This window comes from Schistocerca nitens, chromosome 7, assembly GCF_023898315.1.
Source record: "Schistocerca nitens isolate TAMUIC-IGC-003100 chromosome 7, iqSchNite1.1, whole genome shotgun sequence".
Lineage (NCBI taxonomy): Eukaryota > Metazoa > Arthropoda > Insecta > Orthoptera > Acrididae > Schistocerca > Schistocerca nitens.
The window spans coordinates 410,712,230-410,730,045 of NC_064620.1; the positions used below are offsets into that span (position 1 = coordinate 410,712,230).

At 43.3% G+C, this 17,816-nt stretch overlaps 1 protein-coding gene across 1 annotated transcript in view; it reads left to right on the top strand.

Moving 5' to 3' along the window:
• LOC126195083 (uncharacterized) overlaps nt 1–17,816 on the top strand; it is a 461,160-nt gene that overhangs the window by 267,001 nt on the left and 176,343 nt on the right. Inside the window, exon 2 of the mRNA XM_049933544.1 lies at nt 10,075–10,236. Coding sequence (XP_049789501.1) covers nt 10,075–10,236 — 162 coding nt within the window. The remainder of the gene's footprint in view (nt 1–10,074; nt 10,237–17,816) is intronic.

Genomic DNA, 17,816 nt, shown 5'->3' on the forward strand with positions numbered 1-17,816 from the left:
TCGGACGACATCACAGCGACTATATTAACAGTAACCTAAGAGTTTCAGTCGATGATGCAGTTATTTATAATGAAATACTGTCTGAAGAAAGCTGCACAAAGATTGTCAGAGTTGGTAAAACTTGCAACAACTGGCAACTTGCTTTAAATTACAGTAATGTAAAATTTTGTACTGTACAAAACGCAGACGGCTGCTTTATCAGTTTGTTACATCTGGAATCAGTCAACTTATGCAAATACCTGGCTATCATTTACTCTAGGGAAGCTGCACGGTCATCAGTGGTATCTGTTCTTTCGAGAACAGTTTCTATCTTCACATATATAGTTAAAGGCTACCCAGCCATTGACCTCCGTCTGTGCGAATGCGCACAGGTTGCCCGAGCTCTTACGGGAATCGTCAGCTTAGTGTGCGCGAGTAATGAGTGGATGGGCAAATATCTATTAGTTACATTACGTATGTAGATTGTGGACTGTTGGGAATGTGGGTCTCACGGAATGCGTGCAAGGGATAAGTCCCTGCAGTCGCGCTATTCATTTGTGTCCTCCGTGGCTCAGATGGATAAAGCGTCTGCCACGAAAGCAGGAGATCCCGGTCGCGGCACACATTTTCAGGTGTCCACGTCGAGGTATATCAACAACGCCTGTCGGCAGCTAAGGGTTTCGGTTAATTATCATTTATTCAAGAGAAGCTGCACGATCATCAACGGTATCTGTTCTTTAGAGAACAGTTACTGTCTTCATATATTAAGTAGAAAGTTCACATAGGTTAAGTAGTACGTAGGAGGAAAACTTCGAGTAATTTATAGTATACTGGGTAAATGCAACTAGTCTACAAAGGAGATTACTTAGAAAAATTTTGTACGACCCATCCTAGGATACTGTTCACGTGTGTGATCCCATACCAGATAGGACTAACAGCTAACGCCGAACTTATACAAAAGATGACAGCTATACTAGCTACAGGTTTGTTTCAGCCATGGGAGAGCGTCACGGGGTTGGTCAATACATATGAACTGACAGATGATTTAAGGTAGACCTAAACTATCCGGCGAAATCCTACTTACAAAATTTCAAGAACCTGCATTAAGTGAGGAAATACACCTACAACCTCCTACGTATTGCTCCAATAGTGAACGGGAAGACAGGGTCAGATTCATTAAAGCGCGCACAGAGGCGTCTAACAATCATTCTTCGAATCCTGCCTCGGGTATGGATGTGTGTGATGTCCTTGGGTTAGTTAGGTTTAAGTAGTTTTAAGTTCTAGGGGACTGATGATCTCAGAAGTTAAGTCCCATAGTGCTCAGAGCAATTTGAACCATTTGAAGAATCATTCTTCCCGTGCTCCACATGCGAATTCAACTGGAAAAAAGCCCTGATAAGTGTTTAATAGCAAGTATCGTGTGTGGTGCTCCTCACAGAAGTTTGCAGAAAACAGACGGAGAACATGAAATAGAGGTAACTGCAATTTCAGAGAGATGCCACTCCTCTTGTACCACTGAGTGAAGTATCATGGCGCGGTGTCACATTTGGCCAGTGTATATTGCTGGTAACTGCAACAGTTCTAGACGACCTCCAATCATGTGCTCAAATGCTCAGTATTCGTCGGATGTGGTGATAGCAATGACTCAGGGTGTAGTGGTGGGGGCGGGGGGGGGGGGGCGCGTTTGATGAATGCAGATTAACGCGAGAAAAGTGAGCACTTACAGGGTTCTATCACAAGGGAACATCACTCTAATGGAACAGGCTTACCAATGGAACGGGGAGTATGAACTGCTGGATGCGTCCTTCAATGTTCAGTAGAGCTGTGACACAAATTCTGAACTACATGTATTCGTTGCTATTGGGCAGTCTACGCGAACCAGAATGTTATTTATTACTGTCGTTCTTGTTCGTCTGGAGTACTGTTAACAGTAATCAATCAATGCGCAAGTGTTTGCTTATAGGCAGCTTCTGGTCAACACCGACAAAAAATGGATTTTTGACACAATTTTCGTCCCTGGAGAATACGAGTACAGATTATGTCTTCAAAACTATTTTTTTTTATATATTGGAAGTATTTTAGAAGTTTGAGATCTTGAATAGAATCATACGCCGACCGAAGCACAGCCAGCTGTAGGCGCTCGATGTATTAATTGACGAAGAGGTTCGACTAGTGTACGAATATACACTCCTGGAAATTGAAATAAGAACACCGTGAATTCATTGTCCCAGGAAGGGGAAACTTTATTGACACATTCCTGGGGTCAGATACATCACATGATCACACTGACAGAACCACAGGCACATAGACACAGGCAACAGAGCATGCACAATGTCGGCACTAGTACAGTGTATATCCACCTTTCGCAGCAATGCAGGCTGCTATTCTCCCATGGAGACGATCGTAGAGATGCTGGATGTAGTCCTGTGGAACGGCTTGCCATGCCATTTCCACCTGGCGCCTCAGTTGGACCAGCGTTCGTGCTGGACGTGCAGACCGCGTGAGACGACGCTTCATCCAGTCCCAAACATGCTCAATGGAGGACAGATCCGGAGATCTTGCTGGCCAGGGTAGTTGACTTACACCTTCTAGAGCACGTTGGGTGGCACGGGATACATGCGGACGTGCATTGTCCTGTTGGAACAGCAAGTTCCCTTGCCGGTCTAGGAATGGTAGAACGATGGGTTCGATGACGGTTTGGATGTACCGTGCACTATTCAGTGTCCCCTCGACGATCACCAGTGGTGTACGGCCAGTGTAGGAGATCGCTCCCCACACCATGATGCCGGGTGTTGGCCCTGTGTGCCTCGGTCGTATGCAGTCCTGATTGTGGCGCTCACCTGCACGGCGCCAAACACGCATACGACCATCATTGGCACCAAGGCAGAAGCGACTCTCATCGCTGAAGACGACACGTCTCCATTCGTCCCTCCATTCACGCCTGTCGCGACACCACTGGAGGCGGGCTGCACGATGTTGGGGCGTGAGCGGAAGACGGCCTAACGGTGTGCGGGACCGTAGCCCAGCTTCATGGAGACGGTTGCGAATGGTCCTCGCCGATACCCCAGGAGCAACAGTGTCCCTAATTTGCTGGGAAGTGGCGGTGCGGTCCCCTACGGCACTGCGTAGGATCCTACGGTCTTGGCGTGCATCCGTGCGTCGCTGCGGTCCGGTCCCAGGTCGACGGGCACGTGCACCTTCCGCCGACCACTGGCGACAACATCGATGTACTGTGGAGACCTCACGCCCCACGTGTTGAGCAATTCGGTGGTACGTCCACCCGGCCTCCCGCATGCCCACTATACGCCCTCGCTCAAAGTCCGTCAACTGCACATACGGTTCACGTCCACGCTGTCGCGGCATGCTACCAGTGTTAAAGACTGCGATGGAGCTCCGTATGCCACGGCAAACTGGCTGACACTGACGGCGGCGGTGCACAAATGCGCAGCTAGCGCCATTCGACGGCCAACACCGCGGTTCCTGGTGTGTCCGCTGTGCCGTGCGTGTGATCATTGCTTGTACAGCCCTCTCGCAGTGTCCGGAGCAAGTATGGTGGGTCTGACACACCGGTGTCAATGTGTTCTTTTTTCCATTTCCAGGAGTGTATGTCCAATGAGCCCGCCCGGTTAGCCGAGCTGTCTAACGCACGGCTTTCCGGGCGGAAAGGAGCGCCTGGTCCCCGGCACGAATCCGCCCGGCGGACTTGTGTCGAGGTCCGGTGAACCGGCCAGCCTGTGGATGGTTTTTAGGCGGTTTTCCATCTGCCTCGGCGAATGCGGGCTGGTTCCCCTTATTCCGCCTCAGCTACACTATGTCGGCGATTGCTGCGCAAACAATTTCTCCACGTACGCGTACACCACCATTACTCTACCACGCAAACATATGGGTTACACACGTCTGGTGTGAGAGGTTCCCTGGGGGGAGGGAGGGGGGAGGGGGCGAACCGCACAATAACCCTGAAAGAGTGGTTCGGTGTGGGGCGGTGGAGGGGTGAAGTGGACTGCAATAGTCGTCGTGGGGTTGTGGACCACTACGGCTGCGGCGGGGACGGGGCCCCTCCGTCGTTTCTAGGCCTCCGGTTAACATACAATACAATATGTCCAATGAAGATTTGCTTAAACGATGCAGCGGTGCCAATACGCAAAATGACAACGAGAGCTTCAACGCGTGCATTTGGAAATAGGTACCGAAATGTCTTCATTGTGGAGCAAAAACTGCTCAAATAGCAGCATATACAGCTGTAGGTATAGTCAAGGAAGGTTTTTAATCTATTCTGAAGACCATCAACGTGTTAGGAATTATAAGAGGGACGAACAGCAAAAACTTCGCGGAAGTACCTGACGGGAAACGTTTGGCCGCCGCGGAGTAAGGAATGTCACAGCCTGTTAAAAGAAATTCGAAATTAGAGCGTGCTGAGGAAGAGGAACGGTGCTTCTATGGTCCTGGCACCGCTGATTAACCGTAAGTTTTGGACACCATCGCTAGTTTAACCGGTTCATTTGATTTTCTATAACTGAAAGATAGTTAAATTTCAGGATCTTTAACGAAAGCATATTTTAAATTCGAATTGTAAATGTCTATTTTTTAACATTTGAATATATAAAAACATGCCGAGTAAGTGATATGTTTTTCAAATAGCTTCCATTTTTTGAACTATTTTTCAAAACTCCGTGATGGCCCGCCAAATTCATTCCAATTAAATTTTTTTTTTATTTTTATGTGCCCCGGAAACAGCCACAAGTCTGTACAACGCTAAGCGCAAACCAGGACGCGCCGCGTGGCGCATGCTTTGACAAGGGCTGCAGCCCTCATGTTTAATTTTGTTATGGAATAATTTCATTCAAATTTGAATGTATTTACAATAAAGTGGTAAAACTCCATTTTAATAAAAACTCTGCTTGTATGAAAAAATTAAATTTCTGCCATTTTTCGTGCCTCTGGACAAGAACCTCTCCTCAAGAGAGACAAGTGACCGGAAAGAGAACGGCGTTTATGTACATTTCATTTCAAAACATTTTCGAGTATACGTGAATTATTTACGTATGTTCGTAATTGCCATGTTATTGGCGAAAAGCGCTCCTGAGCTCATTAATTTTCGATATAAAGTTCATATAAAGTTCATTCCAATTTTTTAAAATTTATTTTATTTTATTTTTTTTATTTTTTATTTATTTATTTTTTTGTTGTTGACCGTACCAGCCTCGACTTTTCAGTCATTATGAATAGCCCCTAATGTTTGTTGACTGATGACTGCATCAGAGTACGGTACGGGTGCACATATCCTCCAGTGCCTTGTTAGATAACCGTATGACGAACTGTTACAAAATGAAGGCAACTAATATTCGAAAGGATTCATTAAAATTTATTCGGGGTGTGGAAGACTACGTACTTTTATCATTCGACCAGTACCTCTTTTAAGGTGCATGAATTATTTTCAAGGTTGCTTTTACGATGACTTACTGAAATGAAATGCCTCAGAACCTTTATGTGAAAACTTGTAAAGATTTTTAAATAAAACAAACTTTATTAACATTTTTCATCTACAGCCATCGTGTCCACATGTTTATTTCTCAAATTAGTCACCCTAGCAACGAACACATTCCTCCTAAGAGAAACTAGTTTGTTGATATCGTCACTGTAGAATGTTTGACTTCGTTGACGAAACTAAAACCTCATCTATGCTTGCATTGCTTCATCAGTATCAAAGAGAAGTCCCCTGAGTGACAGGGGGAAAGGGATGGAGGTAAAAATAGTAAAAGGCGACCAAGAGATGATAACAGTTAGCAGGTTCGCATGGTTGTAGGTTACAGTAGTCATGCCGAAATGGAGAGGCTTGCACGTGATAGAGGGTGTGGAAAGCTGCAACAAGCCAGTCTTCGGACTGAAGACCATTGCAAGGGCAGCAGCAACAACGTATTGTAGTATAATTACTTGAGGTAACTCATCCTTTAGGAGCAATGTGTTGATTGCAGAATAGCGAGCAGTGATGATAATAATATGCGATTTTCACCTACTATCATCATGTAGACGTTTTTTTTTAGAGAACTGGACATTTTCAACTGCTCCTCCACAATGTTTAATTACATTCTTGAGTAATAATATATCACAATTTGAGAAGAGTAGTGATGGAGGCAGTTACCATAATACAAGAAAAATTATTTAATGAAAATTAGTTTTTAATATATCACGTTGTAAATTAGATCAACAATATAAAACGATTTCTCCTAGCCGCACAAAGATCCCTTACGCCAAATAGCCAGTCGTGAAAATTTGTAAATTTTTGATAGCTATGAAAATTCTTGTAAGATTTAAACCCAAAACATGGGTCGCATGCGATACGTAATTGATGTGCAAATAGTTCACCTCCTTACTGTTATCTATTGTACGTGACCCACGTTTTCCGTTTTAAACCTTACAAGTATTTTCACAGCTATTAAAAGTTCAAAACCACAAATTTTCAGGATTACCTCGATGGAGTTAGGAACGTGTATGGGGCTAAAAGAAATGTTTCATACTTTTTAGTCCAATTTAAAAAGTAATATATTAAAAGTTTATATTTATTCAAACAGTTATTTTCTACCTTTCTGACATGTGTGTGTGAAATTTCTCAACCAATTTCAGACAATTTGATCAGGTTACAACAGAGATGTGGTAAATTTCAGGTTTACTTTGTTTCTCTTGACTTGAGTCAACCAATATATTGCTTCCTCCTCCGTATACCCTTCGAAAAGACAGTGAAGATAAACATTGACAGAGATTCGAGCCACACGGAGGCTTAAGGCTTACAAGCAACCGTTCTTCCCGCGAACCGTAAGCGACTGGAACACGAAAAGGGGGAAATGGCAGTTTTACACGAAGTAACTTTCGCGACACACCAGAAAACAAAAGCTAGTTAATACTGAATTCTCATCCACTTCTGATCTATTTTGATAGTTTCAGGTCTCTAACTCGTCGGGAAATTAGTTTAAAATCAGTTTTGATAGTTTAAGTTCTCTAGCTCATCGGGAAATTAGTTTAAAATCAATTGCAAACAGACTAGAAAGCGACCTCATAAAAATGTGGTAATAATTACCTGTAGTGCTCATTACTACAGATGTCAGAGGTTCAGAAACTAGTTCAGTATGCACTCACAAAAATATTTCATCATGTTCGCATTGATATGAAACATCTGTTAAGCAGGAAAGAAAATTTTTAATATAGCCTAAAGACTTTTTTTCTGGACAGCTCCAATTCCGTAGACGATTATTTCTTAAGAATTTGTAGTTTGTGTAGCCAAGGCAAAGTAATTTTAAGTGTATCGCTAGTCATATGCGTAGTACTGAAGAGTAATATATTCGTTTCGATTAAAATGAAGTTAGTAAGGTATTTAGTAATCTAAGAAGCCACAGTCACGAACAAGTCATGTGTACATAATATTAGGAAAAACTCCGCTAACAGCTAGTAAAATTGCTGTTTATTAAAAAAAGATTGGTTTCGCGGCCTAAAGCAGCATCATCAGGGGCAACAGCGTTCAAATATCATAGGCATACCCGTCGCTCCTAGTCAAAGTTTACTATTCAGAGAATATCGTCGATACTACGGCGAGCGTAAGGTAAAGAGGGCATCCTCCATTCTTAAAAATGTACCTGTGTCAGCGGGACGGCAGAGCAGCTTGGAGCAGGGAAAAGCAAAAGCGACCCGTACAAACGGCATAGAGAGACTCATACAGACACAATAATGCGGCAGGGGACTTAAATGGCACGCAGGTGACGCCATGCACTACCTGATATGTTCCAAAACGCTGCGCGTAAAAACGGGATTGGGTAGCCCTTGGGCTAGGAACCATTTATATACCCAACAGAAGAATCGTCTTACTGTAACAATCCTACAGTATAGGTTCAAAGATTGAATATAACACGCTTTCTTGAGCTTGGGGAAATGGAGCAAATCGGTTGACTCTTTTTGCATTATATACGGCCTATACAGCGGCCAAAGGGCTTATGAGGCACAATTTAGTCCATGTGTGGTTTCTGAGAAAACCCGAAATACATAGTTTTGGGTACCAAAACCGAATCGCAGATTCCAAGATGGCTATGCACAGCAAATTGCTGACATCCTTACTATATATTCCTAAGATCCCGATCTTGAATAAACTTGAAATTTGTCTTCGTACTTCTATGCATTTCCGATATACAGAAGTTCAGAGTTACCCTACTTGTACACGTAAAATACGCATCTAAAATCCAGTGTCAGGCGAAAACGTAGTTCACAAAATAACGTACCACGGAGAAGTATGCTGCAAAGTGTCTCTGTCATCACGAAGAGTTTTGCAGACTCTTACTGTAATACTGAAGCACACGAAAAATCGCTGCGCACATAAAATCCGGCTTGAGACGTAAAAATACTTTTGTGTTATTTCCACTTCATATAAGTAAAGTATCAAAATTTTACTGACCCATGAAGTTATTTTCATGTGAGTGGCAAAACCAGCTGTGGCAGGAAAAGAAGGGAACCAGGGATAAAATGCCGCTATCGGAGCACAAAAAATGCGAATATGCCTGACTGAAAAGTAAGGTACCAGCTGCCTCATTATTCCTTCCTCAGCACTTTTATTTTTTCCGAAAATTTTGGCATGCAAACATACTTGCACTTAATTTGCTGAAAGAGAAGGAAACGATAGCAGGGGGAAAGAGACCGAAAAGTAATAAATACTGGATGATAGGAGACGTCGGTTGTGTTATGGAGGGAGTGAAGGAAACATTGGCAGTGTGTGAGAAAAGGAGAGACACAGTAGTAGTAGAAGATAGTCGACAGTGACAGAGTAGTACCCACAGAAGAAGAAATGGAGACAGTGCCAGTGGGAGAGGAATAAAGAGAAGGAGGAAGTGAAGAGGGTGAGTGGCGGTGGTCACAAGAGACAGAATCTAAGCGAATGACGACGAGGAAGAGATTGTCAGTGACAGTGACAACAGACAACAGCAGTGGGATGGAATGAACGAGGTAGTTGCAATAAGACAGGACAAGAGGGAGACAATGACAGTAAGAGGAGACCAGTAATAATAGGACAGAACGAAGGAGACAGTAGCCCTGAGTCAGGAGACAGTGACAGACAGACACAAAGAGATAATGACCATGAGTTGGGCTGAATGAGTGAGTGAGAATGGGCAAGTGGGAGTGGATGGGTGTGAGCGACTTACAGCGATGGACTAGTGGGTGTGAGCGAGCTACGATTAGAAGAGCTTGTGGGAGTGATATGTGAGCTGTACGTTAAAAAGAGTGCGAATATGTTTGCATGCCAAAATTTTTGGGAAAATTTTTAAAGGTGCAGAGGAAGATAGAATGAGGTAGCTGGTACCACACTTTTCACTTAGTCTGTTAAACAGGAGTATATTCAGCTATATTGTGCTCTGATATGAGCATTTTTTCGCTGGTTTATAACATCTATTGGCTATTCCAAGGAGTCCTGCCGTTCAGCGGTAGATGGCAATGGTATCGTTTACACAGTGCCAGGGGCTTAAATTCATCATAGTTCAGCGAGTTTGCGTGAAACATTTGTAAATTATACAGGTAAATCTTTCTCGTGAATCACTCCATCTATTAATGAAAACATATCAGAATTCGTATGGTAGTTTCTCGAGCATGCAGACAGAAACAGCGAGGAGGTTCTTTAATTTATATTTGTATAGAAGAAGAAGAAGAAGAAGAAGAAGAGGGAGATAAATATGTACAATAAGTAAAATTTCGTTGTTTACTAATCTTTTGGTGATGTTTTTAAAGGTCAAAGCATAGTTGACTGGTGGCTTACACAATCGTTCCACTTGCAAATACTGATTGTGCTAACAATCAGACCCGTCGGAGGTTCGAGTCTTCCCTTAGGCATTGGTGGGTATGTGTTGTCCTTAGTGTAAGTTAGTTTAAGTTAGATTAAGTAGTGTGTAAGCCAAGGGACCGATGACATCAGCAGTTTGGTCCAATAGAACTTACCACAAATTTCCAGTTTTCAACAATCAGACTCTGGACGACACTGGTACCCCTAATTAACCACGCAGCAGCAATTTTAAAATGTGTTGTGTGGTGTGAGCTGGTTGAGCAGTGTGTGTTGCTCTGTGTCCGCAGGGGAGCCGCACCCGACGTCGCTGTTCCGCCTGCTGAAGCGCACCCCGTCTCTGGGCAGCCCCTCCCAGCCGCCCCCGCAGCCGCCCCCGAGACTGCCGCCGCTCACTGATGGAGGAGGCGAGCACAGCTGCTCACAAGTCATGCTCAGCAGGGAACCCGCAGGTCAGTCGCCACTGCGCGCAAACAACGCCTGTTTGTGAACACCACACCATCTTCAGAACTCGGTGGTGTTTGAGACGAGCCCAGCTAGACTGCCACTAGCTGGTGACTTTGCGGCTCGATTACGAAGTGACGAAATGTCATACTACAATTCCGTAGGTCCGCGGTTCAATCCTCGTCTATCCTACGAAAAATGACAACGGTTCGCATTATAACTTAAACAGTAACTATCCTTATAAGTGGATGGTTAAGTCAGTTCAAAGGTTGGGAGGTTAGGCTGTAGCCGATGGTGAAACTCATATAGGGACATGCGGTAACACGACCTTGGTTCGCTGCCAGGCCACTTGGAGCGCTGCAAGTTTATCAGTCCACCAGCTCACTTTCTTATTGGGTGATTCTTCTAAGTCTTCATGTTTGTTTTTGTTTCGAAGTCAACAGAAGTTGGTGTCATCACATTGCGCTTCTTATCACGACTTCTCCCGTGTACTGCACACTTCGAACTGCGTTGTAAAAATGTTGCTCGTATTCTGATTGCGTTTCGGTCGCATCCGTAATAGTGGACGGTTCAAATTATTCCATTTTTGAAGGCGTTTCGGCCTCACCCGTAATATTGGACGGATCAAATTATTCCATTTTTTTCTTTCATATTAAACAGAAGCTGCTCTCCTTGCATAGTGTTCTTTGGACTTGGGTGAACTGTTCCATTTAAATGCATTGCAAGTATATTAATGTTGAAACTTCCTGGCAGATTAAAACTGTGTGCCGGACGGAGGCTCGAACTCGGTACTTTTGCCTTTCGCGGGCAAGTGCTCTACCAACTGAGCTACCCAAGCACGACTCACGCTCCGTCCTCACAGCTTTACTTCTGCCAGTATCTCGTCTCCTACCTTCCAGCCTTTACAGAAGCTCTCCTGCGAACCTTGCAGAACTAGCACTCCTGAAAGAAAGGATATTGCGGAGACATGCCTTAGCCACAGCCCAGGAGATGTTTCCAGAATGAGATTTTCAGTCTGCAGCGGAGTGTGCGCTGATATGAAGCTTCCTGGCAGATTAAAACTGTGTGCCGGACCGAGACTCGAAGTCGGAACCTTTGCCTTTCGCGGGCAAGTCTTCTACCAACTGAGCTACCCAAGCACGACTCACGACTCGTCCTCAGGTTCGCAGGAGAGCTTCTGTACAGTTTGGGAGGTAGGACACGAGGTACTGGCAGAAGTAAAGCTGCGAGGACAGGGCGTGAGTCGTGCTTGGGTAGCTCAGTTGGTAGAGCACTTGCCCGCGAATAGAAAAGTCCCGAGTTCGCGTCTCGGTCCGGCACAGAGATTTAATCTTCCAGGAAGTTTCATATCAGCGCACACTCCGCTGCAGAGTGAAAATCTCATTCTAGATATATTAATTTTGTTTGCGTCCATTCTCCGTAACTCCTCGCATTCAATGGAGAACTCCATGTAAGCAGGTTTTGACAGAACTACTATTCAAGTTTACTACATCTTGTCATGGGATGAGGATATAAATCTGCTTCGATACGTTTCGTTTTTTTGCTGCTGAGTGCCAAGCGTTTCAGAATGGTTTGCAGAGTATGGGTGTACAGTAGATGTAGATGAGTACCACTATGCTTTGTAGTCTTAGTGACTACACTACTCTTTCTTGTATATGCTAAAAATGCGGCGGTAGTTACGGAAATGTGTTCGTACTTCATTAACAGGCAACCCATACATTTTACCTGAAGTCAACTAAAATTTGGATGGCATCCATTAAATGCGAGACTATGAAAACCGGATGAGAACAAAATTAAGGTAGAATACGAGAAATATACGTACAATGCATCTAAATCGAGCATATCGCACACGGATTCGTAAGAAGTAAGAAAAAGACACGAAATGACGGAGTACCATGCAACGAAATCAGATTATGTTTTATATGAAACAAAAACAAATGTGGAATCAATCATTTGCCCCACCCATTATTATTAATACGAGCAAAAATTAAACAGAACACTAACATTACATTTACAATGCAATTCAAAGAGTACAATACCCACAAGAAGGTCGTAATCAGGAGCGTAATTTCCACCCGCTAACGGCCACACGGTCGAAGTTACACTACTGGATTTTACAAATAAATAATTTTACAGTGAAAAGGCAACCACGATGTTACTTATTATCAGCTCTAGCTAGGAGATGTTAATCTTAGTTTTTGATTGAGATTTCTCCAATATATTATTTTTCAAAGTAAGAAAACCGTTTACAGTTCCACACTTCCACATCAGACTACCAGGTCCACCTGTAAAGTATAAATGAAAAATATTAACATCTAGTACACTTATTTCACAAGAATACGGATTCTTGCGTCATATTTCCCGTGTTCGAAGTTCACTGCCAGACCACTACCAATGCTATTGTCGGTCTCTGTTTCCGTATCGTAATAGGTGTCTTGCCCTACTGATATTTCGGTGTTCTGTGGACCACACCACCTCCACCACTTTGTCGAACAAAGCAATGTGGTATTCAAAACTACCTTTGGTTTCGCGACAGCTTTGCGTCAGCAAGGGAACAAGATAAAAAGAACCGAATAACTGTTTGTTCTTTGACCAAGAACAAGTAATACATTGTTCACAGTCTTAGGAAATTTAGGTATATGCACAGCCAGCTGCGATATACTCTGGATTTAACGATGGAACGGGTCTGAGTGCCTCAACTGGTCACATTATGCTTGTCTGCCGTCTCGGACGTGGAGGGATAGCTGTTTTATTGCAATAGATTGTTGAACCAAATGGAGATCTACCTGTTGTTGTTGTCTTCAGTCCTGAGACTGGTTTGATGCAGCTCTCCATGCTACTCTATCCTGTGCAAGCTTCTTCATCTCCCAGTACTTACTGCAACCTACATCCTTCTGAATCTGCCTAGTATATTCATCTCTTGGTCTCCCTTTACGATTTTTACCCTCCACGCTGCCCTCCAATGCTAAATTTGTGATCCCTTGATGCCTCAGAACATATCCTACCAACCGGTCCCTTCTTCTTGTCAAGTTGTGCCACAAACTCCTCTTCTCCCCAATTCTATTCAATACCTCCTCATTAATTATGTGATCTACCCATCTAATCTTCAGCATTCTTCTGTAGCACCACATTTCGAAAGCTTCTATACTCTTCTTGTCCAAACTATTTATCGTCCATGTTTCACTTCCATACATGGCTACACTCCATACAAATACTTTCAGAAAAGACTTCCTGACACTTAAATCTATGCTCGATGTTAACAAATTTCTCTTCTTCAGAAACGCTTTCCTTGCCATTGCCAGTCTACATTTTATATCCTCTCTACTTCGACCATCATCAGTTATTTTGCTCCCCAAATAGCAAAACTCCTTTACTACTTTAAGTGTCTCATTTCCTAATCTAATTCCCTCAGCATCACCCGACTTAATTCGACTACATTCCAAAATCCTTGTTTTCCTTTTGTTGATGTTCATCTTATATCCTCCTTTCAAGACACTGTCCATTCCGTTCGTTCAATTGCTCTTCCAAGTCCTTTGCTGTCTCTGACAGAACTACAATGTCATCGGCGAACCTCAACGTTTTTATTTCTTCTCCATGGACTTTAATACCTACTCCGAATTTTTCTTTTGTTTCCTTTACTGCTTGCTCAATATACAAATTGAATAACATCGGGGACAGGCTACAACCCTGTCTCACTCCCTTCCCAACTGCTGCTTCCCTTTCATGCCCCTCGACTCTTATAACTGCCATCTGGTTTCTGTACAAATTGTAAATAGCCTTTCGCTCACTGTATTTTACCCCTGCCACCTTTAGAATTTGAAAGAGAGTATTCCAATCAACATTGTCAAAAGCTTTCTTTAAGTCTACAAATGCTAGAAATGTAGGTTTGCCTTTCCTTAATCTATTTTCTAAGATAAGTCGTAGGGTCAGTATTGCCTCACGTGTTCCAACATTTCTGCGGAATCCAAACTGATCTTCGCCGAGGTCGGCTTCTACCAATTTTTCCATTCGTCTGTAAAGAATTCACGTTAGTATTTTGCAGCTGTGACTTATTAAACTGATAGTTAGGTAATTTTCACATCTGTCAAAATGGTTCAAATGGCTCTGAGCACTATGGGACTCAACTGCTGAGGTCATTAGTCCCCTAGAACTTAGAACTAGTTAAACCTAACTAACCTAAGGACATCACAAACATCCATGCCCGAGGCAGGATTCGAACCTGCGACCGTAGCGGTGTTGCGGTTCCAGACTGCAGCGCCTTTAACCGCACGGCCACTTCGGCCGGCTCACATCTGTCAACACCTGCTTTCTTTGGGATTGGAATTATTATATTCTTCTTGAAGTCTGAGGGTATTTCGCCTGTCTCATACATCTTGCTCACCAGATGGTAGAGTTTTGTCAGGACTCGCTCTCTCAAGGCCGTCAGTAGTTCCAGTGGAATGTTTTCTACTCCCGGGGCCTTGTTTCGACTCAGGTCTTTCAGTGCTCTGTCAAACTCTTCACGCAGTATCGTATCTCCCATTTCATCTTCATCTACATCCTCTTCCATTTCCATAATATTGTCCTCAGGTACATCGCCCTTGTATAGACCCTCAATATACTCCTTCCACCTTTCTGCTTTCCCTTCTTTGCTTAGAACTGGGTTTCCATCTGAGCTCTTGATATTCATACAAGTGGCTCTCTTTTTTCCAAAGGGGAGATCTACCTACGTATAGTTAAATACACAGTTGGCATTTACTTATACCCCATTCGTCGTTCAAAACTGTGCGTTGGGAAACAGGTTTCACTCCTGCTTCACAGACCGTAGTAAACGTAGTGATCCAATTTACTCCAATAAAAGATATGTAGACTTTTTGCCTGTGTGGCTATGAAGTCCGTAATCATTGTACAGCCTGTCAGGTTCCATCTCTGCAGAACGTAACAAACCTTTTTGTAATAATAATAACAATAATAATAATAATAAGCAGCTATTTCAATTCGTAGTGAGACAGTGGAGGTGCTATTAATTTTAAATTTCGTACTTTCGAAGTACCTGAGAAAACATCAAAGTGCGAATCTCGCACTTCAGCGAATTGTGTGAGAAAAGCCACAGTCGTGAGCTAGCAGGAACAATCCAAACATAGCTGGTGCGAAAATTCAAAATAATGGCAAGGCCGTATACAGCAAACAACGAATGGAGCAAAACGAAAAGCGCCGTTTACAATATATTGTGACCGACTGACTTCTGACTGTGCCGTAGATGATTAGAAAAATGTGGAAATAAGATCTGTGTCTAGTATAACTGTTTGTATACTCTGTAAATGCGTGCTAGTCCTAAAATGTCATTTCATGGTCAGCTTTGGTCGTTTATGGGATCATGGAGCTAAAAATTAGTTTTCATATAAAATCTAATGGATATTTCTCTGAATGACTTTGTAGATCAGTGCCAAATGTGAGCATTCAGAATACAGCCGGAAGCATTCGTCTTTACCCGGAATAGCTCATTTTGAAGAGTTTCCAATCGTTCAGACGAACGTCGGCGGCCGCTGAGCACACTTCCGAATCATACAAGACGGCTGGAAGTATGATGGGAAGCCAAACTGCTCGTTTTGTGTTATTTGATAGTAATCGCTGAAGAGCAGATACACTTGACAAAATAGATCACAACCCGCATTAGTAATGTCCGACCTCCAAGTTGCTGTCTTGTCCATGCTAGGCCCAAGGTATCTGAGTTGGTGATTATGGAACTTGGGCTGGGAACTGAACAGAATTACTTGGCTCTCGTTAAGATTAACTTTCACCATCCGGACTGTGCACCGTTGGGTGAGTTTGTCCAGATGTCTCTGGAACCGCCTAACAACGTATTTCAGTTTGAGGCAGCGCTTGAGTAGCGCAGTGTCATTGGCATAAAGGGCTATTTCCCCTCTGGCCTGCTTCCGTATTACACTGATGTAGATGTCAGACAGCATGGGTCCCAGAACCGAATCCTGCGGAACGCCAGCCGTAATCTATTTTATGCTGCAGCATTGATTGCCATTCCTGGCGAATAATCTCCTCTCCCTCGAGAAAAAAATCAGTCAGTTTCTGGATAACATCTACATCTATGTGATTGCTCTGTTATTCACAATAAAGTGCCTGGCAGAGGGTTCAATGAACCACCTTTAAGCTGCCTCTCTACCGTTCCACTTTCGAACGGCATGCGGAAAAAGAACGAGCACTTAACTTTTTCAGTGGGAGCCCTGATTTCTTTTATTTTATCGTAATGATAATTTCTTCCCTATGTTGGTGGATGCCGACAGAACGTTTTCGCAATCGGAAGAGAAAACTGTTGATTGAAACTTCGTGAGAAGATCCTGTCACAACGAAAAACAGCTTTGTTTTAATGATTGCCACTCCAATTCACGTATCATGTCTGTGGAACTATCTCCCCTATTTCGCTATAATACAAAACGAGCTGCCCTTCTTAAAACTTTTTCGATGTCATCCGTCAGTTACACCTGCTGCAGATCCCACACCGCGGAGCAATACTCCAGGATATGGCGGACAAGCGTGGTGTAAACAGTCTCTCTAGTATACCTGTTGCACCTTCAAAGTGTTCTGCCAATGAATCGCAGTCTTTGGTTTGCTCTAGCCACAACATTATCTATGTGATCGTTCCAATTTAGGTTACTTGTAATTGTAATCCCTAAGTATTTAGTTGAATTTACAGCCTTCAGATTTGCGTCACTTAACGCGTAATCGAAATTTAGCGGATTTCTTTTAGTACTCATGAGAGTAACTTCACAATTTTCTTTATCCAGGGTCAATTGCCCCTTTTCGCACCACACAGATATCTTATCTAAATCATTTTTTCAATTCGTTTTGGTCATTTGATGACTTTACAAGTCGGTAAATCTAATTTAAATATCAAGCCATCATGCCAAAAAGGGTCAATAACCTTTTCTGTATCTAGCAATACAACTCCAGTGTTCTCTTCTTGAGTAACTTGGACGTGGTGAGTGGCTCGCTCAGTTTAGTGGCTCTGCCCACTAAACACGTGGCTCCTGCATACAGCGACAGCTAGGGCACCGGCGTAAATCACAATCGACGGGAAGTCGATATCTCTACGCAATTTGTTCTGCCTAGCGAGGTCATTTCCTGGTCACTGCTGCTGCCCAGCGTGCATGCAATGCTTTACTTCTCCCAGCAGTCTGGTAGACTTCCTCACGGACGGTCCCCGTCTCTTTGCTTTCACTCGAGGATTGTTTTCGCGCCCACCTTCCATCATTTCATCTTGAGCATGTCTGGCCCATTTCTATTTCAGTGCCTTTGCTTGTTGTATTACATAACTGACATAATCTATTCTTTTGCGCTCTCCTAAGATTACGGTTAGAGTTGAACATTCAAGTCTCTGCTTGGAATTCTCAGTTTTCCGTTGGTGAATGCACTTACTTTACATATTTCGCAGTTGCAACACAGTGGGCGACAAGTCTTCCTTTCACGTCCACTGGCATTTTGGACCTGTAGGCAATCGTATGTTTTACAAACGTACGCCATTCTAATTTTATACAGTGTAAAATGTCAGATTTAACATAGCCTCTGTTGTTGAATATCTCATCAAGGTATGAGC